Source organism: Perissodus microlepis, chromosome 9 (genome assembly GCF_051167445.1).
Source record: "Perissodus microlepis isolate ML-2025 ecotype Zambia chromosome 9, ASM5116744v1, whole genome shotgun sequence".
Classification (NCBI taxonomy): Eukaryota; Metazoa; Chordata; class Actinopteri; order Cichliformes; family Cichlidae; genus Perissodus; species Perissodus microlepis.
The window spans coordinates 14844147-14869304 of record NC_140469.1 but is presented as its reverse complement, the minus strand read 5'-3'; the positions used below and the strand labels follow the sequence as shown (position 1 = coordinate 14869304).

Here is a 25158-nt window from a genome sequence, read left to right as displayed (position 1 = left end):
TAATGAGAAGGGGGGGCTTTCATAGGTGGTGCAGTCAGCAGGCTTTGAGGAATGCATTGACATTTAAGGAAATATACTGATTACCTTTCCGATCAGCCTAGTTTGTTATTGATCCTTGCCTTGTACACGTCTGCGTGTTTGCAGATGCAGCGCCCAGATGAGATAACAGTTTAACTCTGTTAATGCCTCTTATTACTTGATAAATGTTGATATCTATCATAACATAGTTTTATATTTCAGAGTCTATAATTACTCCATCTTTAAGGTGATCACGAGTTAAATATACGTGCCGTACTAATTAACATCAGACCTTTGCAAGTTGGCTGATATCCAAACCAAGGCTGCCTCAAAGTCAGTCCACAAGAAGAAGAATCAATGCATCATATTTTGTTTATTTCAAACTCCCGTGTATGAATAAACAATACCTGCTTGTGTGTGTGTGGATAGAGAGCGAGATCCTCCTTTTACTTTCTTGTTTTTCATTATTTATAGTATATGTAAAGATAAAATGAGCTTAAACGATCAATGGAATAAAGATGCTAAATGGGCTCTAAATGTGTGGTTTTTAACCGTATACAAAAACTAGGCCACACCGCTCTCATTCGCAAATTTAACAAATGTTATATTACATTACAGTAAATTCACATGTTTTTCTTGTAAAAGGAAAAAAAATCACTCATAATATTGAAGCATATGACATCTTTCACCACTTCTCCAGATGGAAAGACGACAAGTGGGTGGATTTGTTTGAAATGTACAAGCAAAGCATTGCTTTCCCCAAAAGACAAAAAAACATGTTTACTACCACTTAGCTGTCCAAGGCCAGAGGAGCCACTTTTAAAATTGCGTGGTATTCCCCATTCAGCTTTTTAGAGATTGAATCATTGAGCCTAAGTTGAAAGCAACAATTAATCAGGAGGGAAGTGTAGTAAAAGCCTCAGGAGAAACTCTTGAGTACACTCTAAGCACGTCTCCTGACTGCTTTTGTGCTCACATGAATGTTTTACTGTCCCAGACGGTGTTAAAGTGCCAAAGAGAGAAGGGGTTTCGGCAGCCTTGCTACATTTGTCACAGGTATTCAACAGGCTCGTCTTCTCACCATTTGGGGAGGTTCCCATCTTCTGAATCTGTGAGAACAAAGCAGAAATTGAGCCAAGAGTGCCTATCTGAATCCTATCTGTTCCATCATTTGACTCCCTTTTTTTTTCTATCACCGCAGCACAGGCGTCGGTGCAATGTTTTTCCGAGTCCGAAGTGCTCACACTCAAGTACCGACTCATGTCTAGACAGAAAAATTAGGGCATACATACAGACAAAAAAAACCTTTGACATTTAGACAAGGTGTTCACGCTGTGCAATCAGACCTCATTTTCCACACAGAGCTCAGTCAATGGTAGCCATGTCTCGATTTGGCAAGGAACAATCAGATTTAATGTGAAGCCTTTTTTTGTGTTTCTTGTTTCTGCAGGCTCTGTCCTCAAAAGAATGCAGCCCGAAGATCACAGCTAACGGCATATCTTTGAAAGCCCAACCGCTCTGTTACTAGGCTGGAATAAAATGGGTCTCTGGGAATGTATTGTAATTCTGTGGAGGTTTTACATCAAAGAGAATGCTGTATTTCAGGGCAGGTGACATGCAGTGGTGTAATAGTGGAATGCTGCATCAGAAAAGTAGCCTAATAACTTCATTGCTCTTTCCTTTTATTGAGAAACGATCATAAATAATCACACATCGCATGAATTTTAGACGCGTTTAAGCTTCACCGGTTTGTGCTTATGAAATTCTGATAGACTGAAAAAACACACACAAACCTCCTTGACAAGATACACACACTGAAATGATGATGTGAAAGACTAGTGAGAGTGTTCAAGAGTCAATTTCTGTCTTCTGTGAAGTCATCTGAAGAGTGATATTGAGTCTTTGGGGATAAGAGATGAGACTGTGATGTTGCGCTAGCAGGAGGAGGGAACACAGCTCAGAAAGGCTGGCCTTGTTGATGTAATTTATTGCAACATTATTCAGGAAAAACTGCTAAAAAGCTCTCACTTGAAGCTGAATTTTTAAACTTTGCGTGACACGTTTCTTATCACGTACAGCTGGGAAGTTGAGTTTGATTTTTGTTCTGAATATGTAAAAGTTTGGTGGAGGATTACCGTCACAGCCTCGCAGTCTGCTAAAATTTTAAAACCTTTCTTTAGGACATATTTAATGTTTCTTCTCTTCCGTTTAGTTCTGTTAAGCCTCAGTTATGCTTTGTTCTGGCACTGCTAAATGGAACAAAAATGAGACTTGTGCGGTGAGCTCAGGGGAGCCGAGCCCAAGAAATGTTATCTTTGCTGTATACTTTCCAGAGGCTTACAGCGTCATCTGCACAGGAAGCAGGGTCAGATTAGATCATCTGAATGTCATGAATTACTGGATACACCAATTCATCCACTGATTTGCAAAAAATGTAATCTAACCCGAATTGCTTTGAAATATAGCTAAAATAAGTGATGTTGTGTGTTAGCTAATGAGCTAAGCTAGTGCTAGCATTATCCATGCAAGCTATCTGATGGTTAAAACAAAATTCCAACCCTAATGAACATTTTTTTAAACACTGGCTATCTAACTGAGAAAGATTCTTCAGCTCTGAAATGTTTGTGCATTTAGCTATTTGTGTTCCAGTAGTAAAATTAGAAAAGTGAGGATTTGTTATGCTTCCTAGCAAGGTGGAGTCATTCATCTACCACTAGCAATACAGTGCAGTACCAGTTTTCAGAATCAGAATACTTTATTGATCCCTAGGGGAAATTATTTTTTAAAAAATGCTTTATGCTTTTAAAAACACTTCTGCAACCCGTCGTGGGTAGAGACTGGTCAGGGCTCTTTATATGGCTAATTTAGCAGGTCACAGATCACAGCAGATTACAGGTTTCGCAGTTTTGCTAACATTTGCATGCACTGCTGCCATCATGGATTGTAAAGTCAGGACTCTCAAAAATCAGGATTACCAACATGGACCTTGAAATGCACCACCAAGCAGGACATTCTTTAAGAAACGCAAACATCTTCATCATAAGTTATTAAACACAATTGGTCACCAATTTAAAAACTATTTTTGCCTTTTAAGGGTGATTAATAATCGTTGATGATCTATAATCGAACAGATTTTTTTTTAATCACGGTTAATTTTGGGGGTTTTTTCTTTAAAGAATAATATTACATGATGCTGGTTGCATGTGATCTGTCGCTACCCAACCCTGATTGTGAGTAAATACTGACTTGACGGTGACCTCATGTTGGCATCAATAAGTTGGCTGCTACACTTCACAAAATCATCACCTGTCTTGGTTTAAAGCCAAATTACTGTAAAACACAGCTGCAATGTCCTGATAACAATATTGAACTGAAGCACAAGTGTGCATTTGCCTCAATCCTCCAAATCGTTTGATTTTATTCAGAGCAATATCTGACAAACATATTAAGAGGTTGTTTTATTGTACTGCAGGACTTTGCATGTGGGTGGAGTAGATTTCTCTTTGTAATTTTATCAAACTACTCTAAGGAAACAAAAAAGCGTTTTTCAAATACTCCATAGATTAAAAAAAACAAAAGAATTGCCGCTCAGTTTGGTTTATTCATCCTGCTTTATCAGTTTCTAAAACGTTGGTACTTTGGTTCAATGATTTCAGCTGGACTCGTTATCATGCAAGCCCTGCAACGGTTTGTGAGCTCACACTTAGTTACATTTCCAATGTTGTAGATGTGAGCGTGCTAAAATGACAAACTAAACAACTGTATAGTAATTAAAATGCTAGCATGGTGATGTTAGCATATAGCTTAGTGCGGGTTCAGATAGACAAATAGATATTGGAGCACTTCCCAGTTTAAAACATTAATGGCACAGCTGCCTTAACAGTGTTGGTACCTGTAGTTAAAAAATATTTTTTTTATGTTGCTTTAATGCTTAATCCACCAGTGCAAAGTGCAAAAGTCATACATAACCAGATGTTATATGGAGAATATCTGGAGAACTTGCTGTTGGTGACTTCAAAGAGGAAAAAGCAGCAAAGCATTCAGAGACGCTGAAATAATTTATATGTGAGGACAGCAGTTTGTTGTCTTTGCAGGAAGTTCCTCAGTACATAGACAAACCTTGTTGTGCTTTCCTCTGTAATGATTTTGATTTTGTAATCATATATTAAAAAATAATTTCCCCCTTCCTCTATTCTGCTCTCTCCTCAGATCCAGACTTTGGAGACATGGGAATACCCCCAGCTCTGCCCTGTAGGTACACTCCCTCTCTCTCCCGCTTTCTGCTTTCTTTCTCTCTCTACATCCATTCTTCTTCTCTTGTCTCTCTAAAGTGTATTTATGCTGTTTTACTATCACTTATATACATACTGTGTGTTGGTGCATGTGTTATACCTCTTAATCGGTGTTTGTCTGCATGAACCACACATGTGTGCATGCATTTGTTTTGGGTGTGTTTATACATATGTGTGTGTTTCAGCCTGTCAGTATGACATGGTTGGCCCAGAAGGTATCGTCGAGTCTCATCAGATCACCAGAGACGGAAAGGCCGGTGCCACCGAGGCCGTCGACTGTAAATGGTACATCCGTGCCCCGCCGCGCTCGAAGGTCAGTGACGTAAACTACGCTCCCATCAAACTGTGAATTTGATTTGAAGCCAAATTTTGAAATGTCACATGAAATAAAATGGAAATGAAATTGTGTCCCCATTAGCTGGGCTGATGACAGCACAACATAGTTACATCAGAAAGACTAATGTTCAGCTGACAAATCCTGGATGTATTCCTTGTGAAATTTCCGGCTTCTGTTGAGATATTGAGGATATTTTTTCTTAATAATTATCTGTTTCCTTTCTATATTTCGCCACACAGGCAGTAAGATCAGGGGTTGCATCAGGAAGCTTTGATATTACATGTCAGTTTGTCTGCAGCTGTCAGCAGTATCCCGACGAGAGTGTTTGTGGCTGGGGGGAGGACTTGTTTCCCCGCTAGGGTCAGACAGATAGGCAGAAGGGTTTATTTGGGGTCAGGCCCATTTTTTTAATCAGTGAGCTGTTGCCAAGAGGAATAGAGGGAGGGAAGAAAAAAAAGAGAGCGCTGCAGAAGGAGAGAGGACTGAACAAACAAAGAGAGGCAGGAAGCGTTACCACTGATAAAATAGCATTGCGTTGCAGTTTGACCCTGAGGCCTGCAACAGCCTGCATTTGTTTTCCTCGCCTGTGTTTTGCATATACAAATACAGGACATGCATATACATGCACACCTTTGCTCCAACCCCTAATACACACTAGACATGCTTCCTTATCTACTAGAGGTACCTGTGCTGCATTAATGCATGGGATTAAGTGTTTCCTAAGGGCAGAGCAGCAGTGCAGGAAAAGGCTATATTTTACAAATGCTACCACCTCTCATATGAGTCTATATGGTTTGATCCTGTACATCCATGACTGCAGTAAATCTGCTGCTCAAATAGTGTTGGCCCTCTTCTGAGTGCATTTGAGGGGTTTGATTTAATAGCATAAGACCACAATTTTACTTTGACTTTCATGGTTAGAACAATTCTTTCAAGGGCAGGAAGGAATTATGGTGTCTGCATAGTTAAAATGTTAAAATATTTGATCTCCCTCGTAATACTAAAACTATAAATCGTGACATTAAATAAACCCATGTTTTATATTACAGTGACTTTTGGATCTGCGCGTGTCAGGTTTGTACGTATGTGAGAATGTATTTATAACTTTGGTCGTGACGGGCTTCTTTAACTATGACTCACTTATGGCATAGACATGTGGTTCATTTATTTTTATCATTCTTATTATCTTCATTATGCTACTGTAGAGAGTCAGATGACCAAAATAACTGGTTGTATGTAAACACTTAAAAACAAAATGTATATATACATAAATATATATACATTTATTTGTCTTCTTTGCAAGCTACATAGAAATCTGTTCAGTTTTAAAGACAAACAAAACCTAATCTGTAAGCTTTGGGTTTGATGTTTACCTGGATACAGTAATGTTAGGTGTGGCTGGTGATGATCACCAAAAACCATACGCATTTAAATTGTTATTTAAAAAGAGACATTCAAGGCATTTAAGGGACATAGTACATGTTTGATTTCTTTGGTCAATAATTTAAGATCCCAGTTGCAATGCACATTTGTAACCTACTGGATTCACATCTTGGCTTTCGATCTAAATTTACCCGGAGGCTCATCAGTTAGATGGAGTCACTCTCCTAGCTTGGGAGTCACGGCACCAAGTGCTCTGATTACCACTGCACCACTGTTACCTTCACCCTCCACATCTTCTCGAGCTCTTCTCTGAGCCCTTGGTACTTCTCCAGCCTCTCGTGTTCCTTCTTCCTGATGTTGCTGTCATTCGGTATCGCTAGATCGATCACTACAGCCGTCTTCTTTCGCTTGTCTACCACCGCTATATCCGGTTGGTTAGCCAGCACCATTTTGTTCATCTGTGTCTCGAAGTCCCACAGGATCTTAGCTCGGTCATTCTCCACCACACTGGGGGGGCGCGGGGGGGGGGGTGGCCTCCCATTTTGACTTCGGGACTTCCAGGCCATACTCAGCACAGATGTTTCTGTATACTATGCTGGCCACTTGGTTATGGCGTTCCACGTATGCCCTGCCTGCTAGCATCAGGGCCATCTTTAAACAGCTTGCACCTGGGGTCTTGCCTGGTGTGGTAGACCCCAGCCTCTATGGATCTTGTGCCTAGAGCTTACTCCTGTGCTGCCATGATTAGTGCCTCTGTGCTGCCTTTCAGTCCAGCTTTGTCCAGCCACTGGTAGGATTTCTTGATGTTAGCCACTTCCTCTATCTGCCGGTCGTACATACCATGCAGGGGCCTGTCCTTCCATGATGGTTCCTCCTCTTCCTCCTCTTCCTTAGGTTTCTGCTGCCATCGTCTCTCAGTTGGCAAGAGATGATATGCTATGATCAATATAATAAGATACTACAGCAGGATATGAAATAGTGACTTGCTCTGACTTAATGTTAATAGGAATCAATTTTTCCGAGTACGTGCATTGTTCAGTTATTCCAGGGGGTGAGGTAAGGTAGCTGTATTGTCAGCTTTACTGTGTCACTATTAGTTTCACTAATTCAGTGCTTATTAGTGATGCCATGCTATTGTGGTTACTGTGGAGATCTTTTAAGATTTATAGAGTACACATTAGAGAAGCTATTAAGGCATAGCTTATATCAGATGGAAGCTGTGATTAGGTTCACAGTATTTTTTTCTACACAGGCTTTTCATACTGAACTGCAGGCTCTCTGTACTGTACACACACACACACACTGGCTTATGATATGACTGGCTGATAATGGTTCGACTGTTATTCATGGACACAGTATTTGTTCTTATCTGGCATATTCCTCGGGTCGCATATTTCCTGCTAATGCTCTGGTTTCCCTCAGAAATGACCTTCGGATTCAGCTGTTTTGAAAACTCAAGGCCACGGGAGTTATACAACTGCATCAATCAGGAGACTTACTCTTAGTCGTCACATGGAAGCTTACAATAAGTGTTAAATTGAAACAGTTATTAGCAGGGAGTCTTGCCAGGGTTAAAGGTTATGCTTGATTTTTTTTTCTTTTTTTAAAAGATTGCGAAAAAATCAATTGATGCATCAAAACAGACAAGTCAAGTTTGTGCGCATCACATGCATCCTCCGTTTGTGTGTGAATACGTTAGTTATGTGCATGAAAGAGTAACAAAGCAAGCAAGCCTGGCAGTATGATGTATTAGTTTGAATAAGTGTCACATTTCGTACTGCAGAAATGCCTCCGAGGCCAAGTCATGGGCCAGAAGCTGACAGTCATTGGCACTGATGGACAAGGCAGCAAATCACATTTTTAGTACAACTCTATCTTCTGTAAATCACAGTCCTGAAGCTCCCACCTGCACTGCAACTATTCGCACTCAGTTACACATAAAATATAAAAAACCTACAGTTTCTCTCTTTGTCTGCTTTGGTTCCTCACTACCTCTGTCAAGCAGACACATGCATGCTCACATGCTGCTGCAGAGAGGGGGACTACATTATTGTGTGTACGCATGCATGGAGGTCGCACAGTGTGTAAGGCAAGGTGTTCATCTCCCTATGCTTATACACTACTGCACTACACCCAGTGTGCCAGAAACAGCAGAGATAATGACATCCTATACCGGAGGCTCTAATTAGACTGCACCGGAGCACTCCAGAGAGAAGCCGGGAGAAGGAGGCAGGAGAGGAGGTGGAAGCATGAGAAAGGAGGGGATAAGGGAAAGCAATGCTTAATAATGTGTTTTATTGAAGATCTTAAATATATAGGGATGGAGTTTTGGGGGTGAGAATGGCACATGGCAGATGGCAGAGAGAGGGATTGAGTAAAAAGGAAAGAAAGGTGGAGACTGACTGAAAAACATACCTGCAAGTAAGCAGTAATGACCATGTGTTGTTGCCAGAAGTCACAGCAATGCACCAAATTTAATACCATCACGTTACTTTACACCACCATTCATCCTCCACTTCAGAATAGATTACCCTTCACTAGGATTCACAGTGATATACATGCCTAATAAGAGTGATTTGCAAAAACTTTGAACTGAAACTGCATTATATTTAAATTTATAAACTCTTCCTATCACCACTGCTGTTTTTTTAGCTTCTTTGGGCTATTTTGGACAGCTGTCCAAATTCAGCGCAAACTTATTAGCTGTACTGAGGGATACATTCAGTTACCTCATCAGTTTCTCTGTTTTCCACAGAGCATCTCTGTCCCGTCTGTTTTACACAGTCTGGATTTTTCTTGCCCGCGCTGTCTGACACCTTCTACATCCTTTCATGATAATGGTCAAAATATGGACATTCATTCTGACTGTAATGAACAGCACGCGCTGTTACAGACACCCTTTAGCAACAGAGAGAGCATATTCTTCCCCGGTCAATGATGGATTCGGCGTCATTATTGGGCGCTGCAATCAATGAAGAAGCAGCCTATTTCCCTGCTGGAGCCAATCTCTCACCGTACAAATTGGTGATTGTATCTATCTTATCCGTTGCTGTCATTCTGTGTTGTGATGCCATCTGCACTCAGATTTTTTCTTCATCATCGGCCTGTTAGGGTTTAGGAGCCGCAGAAAAACAACATCAGAAGCTTTTATTTGTGAATTTGTTAGTAAATGTTATATATTTGTCACATAATGAGGCCTTCCTGTTCACCTTCCAGTCAGTGCACACAGTAACTACATCGGTCAGATAATGAGTTTGTGTATGCAACGCCTGATCAAAGACAATACTGAAAGGATTTTTTTTTTCACAGACATGCACATCCTTATGGCCTGCCATACAAAAGTACTCGAGTTAAGCATGTTAGCATGCTACAATATTAGAAACTCTCACCCTAGAAAGCCATCGGCCAGTCTGAGGGCCAGTTTTTCAGCTTAACTGGTTAGTGTGCAGGTCACTGGTTAGGCTTTCATAAGGGTTATATATTTAAAATTAAAAGCTACATTTTCACACGATAACTGACAATTTTGAGATATCAGCAAAGGAACTGATTGATCAAAAGAAATTGAACCAAAAACAGGTGAAACGGAAAACCAGAATGCTTCCAGTATCAAAGGTTTTGAACCTTGCCACAGGTTCTGTGTATCCATATGATTAAAAACCAAGCCTAAAATAGAGCTGACCTTATTCTCATTACTTGCGCATAAACCAGCTTTAGAACCAAGACTCTGTACACAATTTTGTGACAGTGCATCCGTTCAGATATTCTAACGTGATCGGTGTGGAGAAGCAGTCGATGCCCCCTTCCTCAACACCATCACTGTCATGCTTCCATCCAGAAACAGTCATGATGGTCAAGACTGGGAATTATGCTATTTAATGGCTGTAGTTTTATTGCTTTAATTAGCCATTAGCACCAATTGAAGTCTATGCCAAAATCCTAATTTGTTCATTATATCAACATTGTTTTGCATTAGCAATTAGTCTCCGCTTGCTGAAAAAGTACTTTTATCGGTTACAGATGGCTGAATTTAGTGCATTCTTTGTGCTCTAGGTGGAAAACTTCATGTCTAATTCTCCCACCATTCGCTGACGATGAAACGACGGGGCCAAGTGTCCTAATTAACATGCTCATTGGTGCTTTTACCAATTATTTGCCTCTTCAACTCTAGAACAGACAAAGAAAAAATTGGCAGAGAGTCCCTAACTGTAACCTTAACCTTCACTATAACCTTAAAATTTTTGCATTAAATCTGTCGTCTTTGGTAATCTGCCATATGGAAAGGAGCCATCATCCACGTATTATAAATTCTTTGTTCTTAGTCAAAGTCATTTCTGGCAGTTTTCCCTTAATCCAAAGTTTTCCTTGTTCTTAAAAACTTAGAACTTCTAAACTTAGAAACCTTTTTATATTGTACTACAATGTCAAGTGACATTCGTCTCAGATCACTAACTTAATCACGGCATTATCCCAACTGCTGAGAAACCAAATTTTAGGCACTTACTGCATGTATCTCCAGTCTAAAGCTTTCAGTCATATTTTATCCTCTGTACTGGAAATCATTGTAATATTGACAAGAACACAACAGCACTCAAAGTGGCGTCAGCTTAAGTGTGTTTTCAGAGTATCTCCCCCTCTCCCAGTGTAGAGCCATTAATATGAATGTAATCTATACACTCCCTGGGACAAATCACTTTTAGTCACATGCTTCCTATGTGATTGAGTTTATAACTGGATACATCTTTGCATCAGAAAGCCTGCAATGAATTTGACAGTATTTAATTCCACAATCGCAGTATAGGAGAGAAAACGCTGCCCCCATCCCTGTGACAGTATAGCTGAATATGATTGTTTTTTATTAAACTGATTATTAACATCAGTGTGATACCTCGGGAGAGCTAGCTTGTTTTCCCCCCTCTAGTCCATTTTGCTTGTCATGTTGTTGAAGCCAAGTTGACATTGCAGGGTCCATTATCCTGCTCCATCTGCAGCTTTTGTCTTTGGGTATTTAAAGCGTCAAATTTTCCTGTCACAGTCCAGGAGCCGTCCGCTCATTAACCGTAATGATGGCAAGTGCTGTGCGCGGCCGACCAGAACCATAGCTGTGATTGGGGGATCTCAGCCTGATGAATGAGTGACAGAAAATGGTGCGGAGACCGTTAGGAAGTGCAGAATAGCTACTATGAAGAGTCAAGGTGGATAGCAAGGTGGATATTTCACTCAACGAGGGATTGTTAGGATATTAAAACAGAGCATGTGTTGTATCTGTCTTAGTTGCTTCATGAATAGTTAGACATAAGGTAAGTCTGTTTATATACCAAATATGTCCTTTGGTGTATAAGTTCTTTGCATTTTAATTTTAAATGATGACATTTTTTTCGCTTAAATATCCAAAACTGGTGGCAAAATGTCCAACATCTCCTTAAAGTTTAAGGTTGTAGGTTTTATGTAATTCTTTATCTCAACAGATATGGATAATGAGTGCAAAGCTAATAGACTCCGTCTGTCTTTGACTCTTCATTTGAAATGCGTATGTAATGACTTTGTGCTAGCTGCTGTCTGTCAGTCTTATTTCATTACAGGGCTGCTATATCAGGCACTTGGATAATGACTGAGATGCCTGGGCAGTAATAGGAAAGAGCTGAAATCTTTTCTCTCACTTGTCTCTCCTCTCCGCTGTTTGCGTCACATCTTTCTTCTGTCACCTCCAAATCTTACTGTGTCCTTTGATTTTCCTCCCCTGATCGCTTCTTTTTCTTTCTCTTCTCTTTGTTGTTTTTCCCTCCTCTCTGCCTCCTCGGACAGATCTACCTGCGTTTTCTCGACTATGAGATGGCAAATTCCAATGAATGCAAGCGCAACTTTGTGGCAGTGTATGATGGCGGCAGGTGTGATTTTTTTTGTACATCTTTAATGTGACATGCTCTTGTTGCACAAGAGGGCTTTGTTTTAAATCTTTAATTGTATAAATGTTACTTAACTTTACTTTATCCTCATATAACAACTTTGTGCTGTTCATGAGCTTCTGATCTGAAAACATGAAATTGAAGTCGCCTAAAAAAATCCAATTTTAGTTTAAGACGAATTGATTTTTGAAACTGTTTAAGTATTTTAGCTGAGTTAAAGGGTAATCACATATAAAAAGAATGATGCTACTCATGTCTATATGGGAAATACAGATGAACTGAGCTGAATGACTGAAAAGGGTCAAGTCCCAGCATATGTAACATCACAACTTCATAATTTCCATTTATGCAGTCAAAAATGGGAGTCTTCTCCCTCAATAAACATGAAGCAATAATTTTGAGTAATATGCAACTGAAATATATAATATCAAAAGGTTAATTTATTCAGACAATTCTTTGCCACCTCTTTGCTCTTAAGGGAATTGTGCTTGCTATAAACTGAATGTATACCAATCGAGTAAATCAAATTTGATTAAATGTAAAATTTTACAATTGTAAAAAAAAAAAATTACATGGAAAATTTACATGCAATTAAATTATTTAAATTCAGGAATTTGGGCAGGATTTCTTTTCAAGTTTACTTACGTAAAATTTTAGGCAGCAAGCTTTAAAGCAGGGATGTCAAACTCGTTTTATGTCGAGGGCCACATACAGCCCACTCTGATCACGAGTGGGCCGGACTTTAACTACAGGTTTAATAGAGATATTTCATTATAAGAGAAAGAAGTGCAGTTCCAATAGTACGTCTCAGTCTTTCTACATGATATATAAATGCTGCTGTAGCAAATGAAAGAAATGTGTCAGCATGACTGTTTGGGCTTTAGCTGTAAGAAATAAATGTGTACAGTTCAAAAACTGTCCTGTAATTATAACACTGAGCTTACAGACAATGTCAAAATGTCTAAAACTTATTAAAATACACTTAATTGTCCAAAAATGTAAGACCTCTTTCACATTTTCTAAAGCTATCCATTGGGCCGGACTGGGCGATTCTGGCCCCTTGGCTTTATGTTCGACACCCCTGCTTTAGAGGATCTGGATGCTGTATTTTATTAGCTGTGGGTAGAACCAGGTCAGGCTATCCATTCCAGTCCTCATGAATAAGCTACACTAACCAACTGCTGACTGTAGATTTGCAGTTTAAGGACAGATATGAGAGCGGTATTGATCTTCTTATCTAACTCACAGCATGCAAGCTGCGCACTTGCTTCTCGCGCACTTCTCACAAACAAGTCTATTAATATAAAGTAACCTGTTTTTAATCTCCAAATAATGAGATTTTGAAATCCAGATTAAAGAAAACAATATTTGATACACTGAGATAAGGATATAATTGAATCACTATCTACTACACACTTGAGCTCAGCGGCAGTTTATTATCTTGAGAGATTCAGAATATTTAGCAGTGATCAGACGATAACAGCCCAGAAAAAAAAAAACAAAACATTAAAGCAACCACGACTGCTCTTTCCAACACTGTGGATTATTAAGATGCACAGTGACTGCCTATGTTACTGGATAATAAAATATGCATGCTTATCTCATCCCGTCATGTCTCAGTTCAGTGGAAGACCTGAAGAGCAAGTTCTGCTCCACGGTGGCCAACGACATCATGCTGGTTTCCACGCTGGGAGTCATCAGGATGTGGGCAGACGAGGCCAGCCGCAAAAGTCGCTTCCGCATCCTTTTCACAACCTACCAAGAACGTAAGCTGATCTTTACTGCAGTATGATCTTCCCTGCTTAGGCAGCTTTCTTCATCTGGTCTTTGCTTAATTGCAGTCGCCAAAATAAAAGCACCTACAAACTGTGAGATTTCTGCACTCTTATAAGTTTATGTAAACCTAAGAAACTTGTGTACAAGATCACGTTTGGTCTGTGCAGACAGTGCAATGCAAATACCTGCTGAAACACACACACACACATGACACATTATTACTTCCTCTGATATTTGTTTTTCATGCTAAACCCCCCGTGGTGCAGTCATAATAACAGCTGGTCGACACATCGTGCAAATAAGGCTTTTGCCTCAACTAGATTTTCTTCTTAATTAAGTGTCGCTCAGTGTGTAATTTCATGCTGCATTCCTGTTGGTTGCCTAGTAATCGCAGGTTATAGAGGCATTTACATTTTCCCACACTATGTTCAGTTGCAGAATTATTCCAATAACGAGTTTTAAAACACAATCAGAGATATCACTGTGATTCTTGCACATTGGTCATATTTCATCTGGAATCTTTCGTCATAGGAAATGGTCTATAATGAGTTTCCATTAAGATTCATAACAATGTAAACAGCAGCAAGCAGGAAACCACGGAACACCATTTCCATCACAGGGAATCTTGCCTGTGGGTAAATGTGAAGATGACAGCACAGGTGGATTTGAGTTCAGCTCTGCTGCATTAACACAGGTGGAGCATCTGCACCAGCTAATTCCTTTGTTTAAAATAGGTAGAGACTGTGACTGCACCAAACCTACAATATGTTCACATCTACCTGTTTTGTTTCAGAAAAAAATCTGAGCGAGTTTGAAATTCACACAAACACACTCAAAGTCTGTCTATTTCTCATTCAGCGCATTTTCATTGATAGAGATAGTCGTGTGGAGAGGCCATTCTTTGTACTAGCGACATGAATGAAGAGGGTCTGGGGCCCATTAGTCTACACCGTGTCAGCATCAGTCGGTGCCTTTTAATGACAAGGACACGAGGAAATAGGTGCACGCAGCTGCACACTATTGAGCGTTTTCAGAAACTGAATGGGGCTTCTTTCTGAATGTAGATAGGATAAGAAAAAAATCTTAGAATATTATTTTCAAACTGTTTAAATGAAAGACTTACTGCATTTTAAAGTTATTTTAATGCTTTTTGCTGCCATTTCAAAACGACTGGAAACACTGACATTATCATTTGTGAGAAGAACCATTAACTCATAAAAAGAGAGGTTTAATAAAAGACTGAATTGCAATCTGTTTATCACTTTACACACCTGCACCTTGTCTTCATTGGCTGTTTATTGTGTGCTTGTGCTTAGCTTAATCAGTAAGCAACTGCAATAGCGACAGAGTTGTTTACGTTGTGAAGTCAGTGTCCCCTTTGTGAGGCCCTTTCACCAAGCAGAGCCAGGATGTGCTGTTGCCGGGGCAACGCCTCTGCCTAAGTCACTCAGGCGATCCCCGGCCAGACCTCAGCCTTTAGAGCAGCATCCACCACAGCTCAGCAGCACTGCAGCAACCCTGTCAACAGTGAATGCACTAATGTACCAGAGCTGTGAAAAACGCAAACAATTCAGACTTTGCTTGTTTTACGCTCTCAGGACAGATATTTGGTATGTATAAAGTGGTGTTCTGTGTTGGGAAACGTACTATATTGTTTTTTATTAAGATGCCAAAGCACAGTTAATAACATGTATTCCTGAAGAGAAGAGTTTGTTTTAGCAGTTAATTGTTCCCCTTGACAATAACATTTTTGGTTTTAGCAGATTTCTAAAAAGTTTGTGTTTTTTTTTTATGACAGGTGGTCTGATAAATTTGAGCACTGTATTTTATATTGTTAGACACATTTACTGAACAGGTGCCCTCGGGTCTATTGTTTCAGTAACAAAACATTGATTTTTCTGCTGTTTGTTTTTAATGAACTCATCATATATTCCGACTATTTAAATGAGTCATTGAACATTTATGTGAGATAAAAGATCCCCCGTTAAACAGCCAAATGTAAGCTTAGAAAAAGCAATGTCAAAATATAGTTTAGATTTAGTTTTAACAAATAAAATGACTTTTTATTGCACAGAAATGTAACAAAAAGAAAAATGAAAGCTCAGAACAGCAAAAACCAGCTGATATGAAAACAAAAATAATGGCTTTCATGCCCTATGTGATCACTGCAGATCGCTGCTGTGCGCGCATGCAGCTGCTTATAGCCCAATTGTTACCATAAGTGCTCCCCAGCCATGGAGATCCTAAACCATTGGATGTTTGTTCCCAGCCGTTGGTTCCCAGTGGAACCAGCGGCTCTTAGAGTACCGTTCAGACCTGCTGACACCCGGCAAACTGCTCATGTGGGAAACGCAATGTTCTCAAACACAAACATGCAGCTTTACCATCTGTGAAGAGTTTACACCTGCTGACACTAGCACTGAACTTTACTGCTTCCATCCTCTCTCTCACATACACACACACATGCACGCACACACACAAGCGCATAAACAGCCCTGCTATGAAGGTAGTATATAGTTACAAATTTGAAGCATAAGTGATACCTACCTCTACCCAAGAACCAATTATGTCTTAGGTGATAAATGTACGCTTGCGACATCTCAGCTGTCAGCATTGTTACGGCTCATCTGCAACACGTCTCCGGGGTTGCAGATGGAAATTTGCTCTGGCTTCACTACACATGTCACTTTTTGCCTATAGGAACGCTTCTTTACTATGTGCATGAAAGAGTTTGAGACCAACACAATATGCTAATGCCTGTCAGCGTGCTTGGTCTTAGATTAGATTATATCAACTGTAGGCACTCCGTTGCTTTGCAGGTAGAATGCTTTGGGAGGATTATGGAGAGACTGTAGTGCTGGGCATTGTAAAAAAAATCAGTACCAGATGCACTCTGCTGGGTAGTGTTACTGTATTTATTATCAGCAGTATTGAAATCTAGATAATCATAGCAGAAAATAAAAAAGAAGCATCAAAAAGTCCGTGGAGTAACAGAAAATAACTCTATGGGTAAAAAAAAACAAGACTCAGGTAGGTGCTGACTATCCCAAATCATAACACGTGAGAGCTTGCATTATTGCATGTGTTACCATGTACCAAACAAAAAAGATCTTTATTAAAAAATCACTTATGACAAAAAACAGAGACTCATCAAACTCATCTCATAGAAATATTATAACTGCACTTTAAATCAAAACCCCACGAAGCAGAGATCTACAGTAGATTGAATTTAAAGATTCATGATAACCAGGTGTTGCTTATAGCACTTCACTGCAGACACCTCTTTGCTCTTAGACCCCGCTCTGCAGAGACACCCAGACTATTTTCATCAGCCGCTCATTTACGACTTAATTTATGCTTCCAGCAGCGACTGTGGACATTTCTGTGTGGGCAAAAGAGCACTTTTATTACAGAATGTCTTGAAATTAATTTTGCAGGAGATTAGTGTGGATCACGCTCTTTATAACATCTGGTCTCACCCTGCCTTGAGTGGAAAACGAGAAGGCGTGGGCTCCCTCTGGTGGCTGTTAGCAAAAACAAACTGTCACAGCTTTGGTGTGGAGTGTACTACATGACATAAAGGATTAGAAAAACAGACTGAGGCTGGAGGGAGAAAATGAGAAGAGGAGTATTAGAACACACACAGAGAGCCAATATGACTCAGGAAATGCTGGCAAAGGCCCAGACAGGATGGGTTACAGAGAGAGATACAGATAAGTCACTCTAATTTGGTGTGTTATTATTCACTTGGGATGAGAGCTGGGATGAAAACAGCCATACATCACAGCGGTAACACTGTCAAATAGTCCCCAGTTCTGCCATACCACTGGCAAGCTGCTTTAGCACCAGTGCCAGTGTTGTGTGTGAGTGGGGAGAAGGTGAGAGATAAAGAGAGAAAGTAAGAGACATGCAAGAAACCAGGGAAGGACAGCTCCTCTGCAACAAAACAGCCAGCAGCTAAACAGAGCCATTCTGTTCACATGTCACTCACTTTTAAAACACAGAGAAACTGAAAGCGATCCTGCATTACTTCTGCTTTCTGCATCCTTTTCACATAAAGCTGCATGGAGCAGACATATTCAGCTTCATATGCTTTAGGGATACTTTTGCAAAATAACAGGAGGGTCAGGTGATATATATAGGTGATCTATCAGAAGACATCTATCAGTTACAATGAATAAATAGTAAAAAGGTCATTATCTTATCTTTTAATTAACTTATTTATTTTTTAATTTCTAAGTAACACAGTTACAAAATTACAACCATGTGTGTAAATGCTTTAGACTGGTAGAATTACATCAAATAGTTTATACAGTGTTAAACAGAAACCTCTTACTTAACACCCAGAAAATGGTCCGTTTAGATTTCCAGGTGCTTTTTAGAGAAAAGAGACTTTCTCCTAGCAACCCAAACTTGCCATACTTTGCCCTGGCAAGCCTGAGATGTAGATTTTTTTTTTTTTTTTTGGGGGGGGGGGTTCTTTCTCTGAACATCCCAAGGTCTCATCTTGGGATGATTTTGCCAAGACATCAAGTGGGAAGACTGCAGCATTGTCCTAACACTCCGCACATCTGCTTTTATAGAGGTGCTCAAATTTGCTCGTGATCATTTAATCAAACGTGTCTGATTAGCAGCACCTGGCTGCTACTTACCCTCTTAAATCATAGGGAAGCAAGAAGGGTGTACTCAGCTTTTCACCTAACTACATACAGTAATCCGAAAACTTTCTTTTTCACGTGAACGTGAAAATACAGTGTATAATAGCTTGCGACATCAGCACATTGATTTGATGAATTTCTGATGAATAGCTCTTCTTCCTCACACTGAGACAAAACACGTGAATGTTTTGTCTTCGTCAGGTCACACCATGGGGGCAGGTGTCACGGTGAACAAATAAACAACATGCAGTATAAATAGAAAGGATTTGTTTTGGGTGTGTGTGTGCAAATGATTGTAAAATGTCATGACTTTTTCTCCAGACACCCCGCACACTCACCCGCATACAGCTCGCACACATACGCACACATAACAAGAAATTCATTCATATCCACAAGTTGTTTGAAGAGGAGGGTGAGAATGAAAATTCATGAAGAACAGATGGGTTCAGGGGAAGCAGGTTTGAACTGAGTCTGAAAATCTGCCACGCTGGACTTCTGCTCTACTTCTTATAATGATCAGTACAGTAGCGCATGTAATTGTCCTTTGTGTTTGCTGTTTTTAGAGATGGTAAATATACTAAAAATTGCATTGAACTTGTCCTGTGAACTGAATGTGCAAATATAAATAAACTTCTTTAATGTCTTAATTGCTCATTGTGCTCTCTCCCCTTCCAGCTCCATGTGATGCAGATGCCTTCTTCTGTCACAGTAACATGTGCATAAATAACACACTCGTGTGTAATGGCATGCAGAACTGTGTCTACCCCTGGGATGAGAATCAGTGTAAAGGTGAGATGTTACGTGTAGTTATCTGACCTCTCATGTCACAGCTTTAGCAGATTTCCAACAGCTAGTCACAGCAACACACAAAGATAGGAGTGGATGTTTAATGTTTCAGCACCATGGAGAGTGACACACAGAGAAACCTGCCACTTCTTGCTATATGCCACCCCCTTCTTCCTTCTCCCTCTCCTCCTTCACCCAAATTTGAACCCATCGTCAAACTGATCCAAGCTGATGCCCCTCCACTGTCCTTCATAGTCCCGTATTTTGAGCTAATGCCCATTTTTTTCATTTCCTCTGTCGCTCAGTCCTTCACTCCTCTCAGAATTGTAATGCCACCAAATCCATACATTGATCCCAAACATCTTGTTACTGGCTGTTCATAATTTATAATGAGGAGGTTTGCTGATTGTAGTGTCCTTGATCTTATTCAGTAATTTAAGAAAGTGGAGTAAGAATTGACTAGTTCGGGGTTGTTTTCTTTTTATAATGCAGCATCCTTCTTATTCAATACATGTATTTTTTTAGACTATTAAAGTGTTTTGCCTGGTTTGCAAGTAAGATGTGTTCTTGCTATATTATTTTGTATATATTTTCTCCCTCAGATCGAAAAGTTGCACAGAAAAGATGCTTGCGTATTCTGAATGTGCACTCTAACCCTCTGAAGCTTTAAGCAGAACCGCTGACAAATTTTATCAATTAGGTAAATCCTGCGTGACCTATTACTCACTCAGACTACCAGATACCTTTCCAGCCTACAGTCTGAGTTTGAAATTGTGCAGAAATCAGCAAGAAGAGGGCTTGTCTCTCAGACTCCTACTCTGCTCTGGTAGAGTGTTGCCCCACATTTGTCCTCATTAGCAGTAAAACGTCAAGTTTCATTTCTTTCTCCTTTACATGTCGGAATGTAACCATTTGCTGTCATTGAAGCTCAGTCCACTGCACTACAAGTTCATCAAGCATTTAAATGTCACCCTGATTGGCTCTCTGTACTGTGTGTGTGCGTGTCTTTATAGTAACCCGTGTTATAAATAGACTAAAGCTGCGATCCTGTAATAAAATATATGTCCATCTGTTTGATAATTCATGGAAGTCTGCACTTAATCTTAAGCTTAAGCTCTTTTAAAGGACATACCAGACCATTTGCTCATCCCATCACTAATTCCCATTTAGAAATTCTTCTAATGTTATGTATAATTGGTCCTTAAATTCAGACAAAAGCATGCTTCCAATTTCAGTGTAAGTGGCAGCTTTCATGTTGCTATCTAGCTAGGCAATTAAGGCAATAACCACTAAAAAGTTTAATTAATTGGTTGACGATGCAAATCTCTAACTGATGTTATAATGTTGTAAGACAGCTTAAGTTAAAATAAAAACTCAAGTCTAAAGTAAAGCATGGCAAAATCTCTTCATCAGACATTTTTGTTTTGTGGTTTAGAGATTTTTTTTCTTCTAGCGTCTACAAATTTTTTGCTGACCTGGTTAATGGTTCAGTTTGGTTGGACTCGGATAGTTAGAAGTGGATACTGTAAGCAGAAAATCCTATAGAGCAGGACTGAGCTGTGTTAGTTCACACTGTTCCCCCACAAAATAACCAGTATGAAATCCTCAGAGTGATGCAAAATGTGCTGGTTATCAAGGCTTGAGCTGTACTACAGTAAACAAGGCATGCTAACTAACTTGTATTATGCTTCATTCCCTTTCTCTTAGAAAGGCTTAAAAAGCATTCAGTTGTGTTTGTCTTAAAATATATTTGCACTTGGTTTTAAAATGTTACCACAACCTTTGTATCCAGTGTCAATCACATGTCCCCAAAGTGTCAAGCTGACTTTTGAAGATTTCTGCTCTGTCTGCGTGACTTCTCCTACTAAGTCGTTTAACCATTTTTTTTTTTTTTTTTTCATCCACCTGTCAACAGTCAAGTGCAGCATTTGTTAGGATTGGCTTGCAAAGAAACGAAGTGTTTCAAGAATCAATATGGCTGTACGGGCTGTTCTAGTGGTTGAGCTGGCAGGACAAAAGTCATTTGTAAAAGGGCATGTGATGAAATAAAAAGGAAACAACAGACAATGTTTTATTTTCATTTTTTTTCCTTAAAGACCAAACAGATACAGTGGTGTGAAAACGTGTTTGCCCCCTTCCTGATTTCCTATTTTTGTATGTTTGTCGCACTTAAATGTTTCAGATTATCAAACAAAGTTAAATATTAGACAAAGATCGCACAAGTAAACACAAAATGCTGTTTCTAAATTAAGGTGTTTATTTTTAAAATCCCCAAAAGATAGACCAAAAAGTAGGCCACACATTATGCCACGGTCCAAGAAGTTCAGGAACAAGTGAGAAACAAAGTAATTGCGATCTCTCAGTCTGGAGAAGGTTATAAAGCCATTTCTAAAGCTGTGGGACTCCAGTGAAGACAGAGAGCCATTATCCACAAATGCCAAAAACATGGACCAGTAATGAACCTTCCCAGGAGTGGCTGGCTGACCAGCACAGAAATGACTCATCCAGGAGGTCACAAAAGACCTCAGAACAAAGAACTGAGGGCCTTACTTGCATCAGTTAAGGTCAGTGTTCATGACTCTACTATAACAAAGAGACTCGGCAAAAATGGCCTGCATGGCAGAGTTCCAAGACGAAAACCACCGCTGAGCAAAAGAAACTTAAAGGCTCGCCTCAGTTTTGCCAGAAAATATCTTGACGATCCCCAAGACTTATGGGAAAATACTTTGTGGACTGACGAGGCAAAAGTTGAACTTTCTGGAAGGTGTGTGTCCCATTACATCTGGTGTAAAAGTAAGACAGCATTTCAGGAAAGCAACATCATACCAACAGTAAAATATGGTGGTGGTAGTGTGATGGCCTGGGGCTGTTTTGCTGCATGGAAGACTTCTGCTGTCTCCTAAAACATCCTGAAGGAGAATGTCCGGCCATCTGTTTGTGAACTCAAGCTGAAGCGCACTTGAGTTTGCAGCAGAGCAATTATCCAAAACATACCAGCAAGTCAGTCCACCTCTAAATGCCTTAAGAAAAACAAAATGAAGACTTTGGAGTGGCCTAGTCAAAGTCCTGACCTGTCCAGTCCTGTCCGATTGAGATGCTGTGGCATGACCTTAAAATAGCGGTTCATTCTCGAAAACCCTCCAATGTGGCTGAATAATAACAATTCTGCAAAGATGAGTGGGCAAGAATTCCTCCACAGCGTTGTAAAAGACTCATCGACAGTTATCGCAAACACTTGACTGCAGTTGTTACTGCTATGGGTGGCTTAGTTTAGAGAGAAGGTGAGGGTTTATTTACAGTGTGGCACCAAGTGAGAATATCTACTTAAATACAGTGAGACAGATAACACGGGGCTCCAGGGGGTGGAGGGGGGCCCGAGGGGAAGGTCCAAGGCGGGGTACATACACTCCTCTTCAACTTAATCCACAACTCACTCTGAATGTCCACTCCAAAATGCTCACGCTCACTCACACACATCCACAGAAATCCAGACGGCAGGGAAGACGGGCAGGGAATCTAGAAGGCGCTAGGTAATGTGACGATCCAGCGAGGAAGCAGCCTCTCTTGCCAACTTAAGTAGTTTGCCAGGATCAGTGTGAATGAGCCACAGGTGTGTGTTCAGGGCAGGTTCAGAGGCACAAAAAACACACACACCACGGCTGTATCCCAATTCAGGGTCTGCAGCCTTAAAGTACGCAGCCTCAACGATCCTCAAGGGCCGCATACTTAAAGACCGCTAAGGCCGGAAGTGCGAGGCTTGTGAAATGGGACGGTCTAGCCTCCGTTGCGCTGCCCAGGTTGCCTAGCAGCTGGAAACGTTTCATACAGCTTTGTTTGACAGAAATGAAGGAGAAAATCTTTTGTTCATTTGTTTGTTTGTTTCTACATGAGCTTTGATCATTCTCTGTAAGATTAAGGTCAGCTATTGAACGGCGTGTATTTTAAAGTAAAGGCTGTAAAACCAAGTTAGTACAAACATCACTAATGTCACATAACTTTGCCGACATGTGGCCAACAGTAATGTTTTAATGTTCTTCGTTATTAAACATTTGCACATAAATAAGTGACATGATATTCAGTACTTACTTAAAGTTTACTCTTTGGGCGCCCCTCATCCGCCGTTTTTTTCGGCAAAATTATCCACACCCACCGCCACGCTATGCATTCTGGGATATATTGGGCCACAAAGTCTACACCGCCACGTCCTTAAAATTCAGGGAAATTAAGGACGCATTTGAGGGCCGCATTTCGAGCAGCCTTCGAATTGGGACAGCCTTCGTCGCGTCGCGGTGACGTAATCGGCCTTAAAATGCGGCCTTTAAGGCTGCAGACCCTGAATTGGGATACAGCCCACGACCTCTCCAGATCTTGAGAACCATGACAGTTTTTCTCTTTTTCACACAGGGCTATGTAGGTTGGTACTTTTTTCCCCATTATATTAAACACCATTTAGAAACTGCATTTGTGTTTACTTTTGTTGTCTTTTTCTAAATTTTGTTGATGATCTGAAACATTTAAGTGTGACAAACATACAAAAAACAGGAAATCAGGAAGGGGGAAAAGACACCTTTTTACAGCACTGTATGTGTGTAAATATGTGGCCTACAAAAGACATGTGGCCAAATGTGTGAAGTGGTTAAATGTTTGAATCACAGCAGGTCTTGGCGGTAGTTTTAACTTATAATCATTGCTGACCACTTCTGGTCTAACTGCCCGAGATACATTTTAAAAGTAAGTTAAATCAGGCTCTTAGTGTTAACACTGTACAATTACTGTTTCCTGGAGGGGTTTATCTTAGTAAATCCCTCAGGATTATATTGCATTCACATAAAAAAAAAAACTTTACCTTTTTTGTTTTGCTGTTTTTCTCCCACACTACAGAAAAGAGGAAAGCCAACATCCTGGACAACCTGAACAACACTAATGGGACCATAATTGGCGTCACCTGTTGCATTGTCTTCATTCTCCTCATCATCTCTGTTATTGTCCAGATCAAGCAGCCACGCAAAAAGTATATCTTGCGACGTGAGGACTTTGACCCCACCATGTTCCAGGAGGTCTTTGAGCCACCTCACTATGAGCTGTGTACGTTACGGAGCGCCACCACACCCACAGCGGCCTCAGCAGACTTAGTCGACCTGGCTGAAGACTTTGAGAACTACCACGCCCTTCGCCGTGCCTCTTCCCGCTGCGTTCACGATCACCACTGTGGCTCCTCCTCCAACCCCGGCTCCGCGCACATATCCCAGCTGTCACTCAGTGCACGAGAGAGCCGGGGCAACTTGAGCGCCCGTGATGCTGCGGCTGCCACTCTGCTCACAGACCTTCCGCAGCCTTCCATGGCAGTGCGGCCGTTGTTGCCGGCCACGGGAAATCGCAGGAGCATCTTGGTCATGAAGCACAGCTACTCACAAGAGGCAGCAGACAATGGATGTGACCTGGACGACGACCTGGAAGAAGTTCCCACCACCAGCCACCGGCTTTCACGCCACGAAAAGGCAGTACAGCGGTCAGTATCCATAGATTTCTGATCAGGGAAGAGCAACAATCCCAGAGTTAACTATGGGGATGTTTTGAGATATATGTGGGATATTTACATTTATTTTTGCATTCCTTTCATTTTAGCTTCCTATTTTCTTTTATTATTTTGATATTACAATAACCTTTATTTTTGCATTGATCCTTGTTATTTCCCCTTTTTCCTACATTAAAAACATTTTCTCAAAGGGCTGCAATACAAAGGACAAATATGTCTTTGTCCCGTCTTGCATGTTAATCCTTGAAAATGTAAAAAAAAAAACAAACAAAAAAACCCTCTTCCAGCTAGCTTTTTATGAATGTTGATTCATAGCTTTCCTACTCTAAACTCTACTGTGCTTTGAGGTTTGTCAGAGATCTTTAAGAAAACACAGACCTCAATTTAGCAGATGATAACTCTGTAATCGTCTGGTTTGACAGTTTTCCACAAGGGCTTGAATCGGTGCCTCACAGAGATATTTAATTCA

General features: G+C 40.4%; 1 protein-coding gene across 5 annotated transcripts in view; it reads left to right on the top strand.

Annotated features, from left to right (window-relative positions):
• neto1l (neuropilin (NRP) and tolloid (TLL)-like 1, like) overlaps positions 1–25158 on the top strand; it is a 69644-nt gene that overhangs the window by 40210 nt on the left and 4276 nt on the right. For all 5 annotated transcript variants that reach the window (XR_014801279.1, XM_084939173.1, XM_084939176.1 and 2 more), the window contains exons 5-10: positions 4228–4269; positions 4496–4623; positions 11833–11915; positions 13554–13699; positions 19043–19156; positions 24035–24662. Coding sequence is in view for 4 of the 5 variants with exons in the window: in XM_084939173.1 (XP_084795299.1) it covers positions 4228–4269; positions 4496–4623; positions 11833–11915; positions 13554–13699; positions 19043–19156; positions 24035–24662 (1141 nt within the window). In the remaining variant the exon portion in view is untranslated. The remainder of the gene's footprint in view (positions 1–4227; positions 4270–4495; positions 4624–11832; positions 11916–13553; positions 13700–19042; positions 19157–24034; positions 24663–25158) is intronic.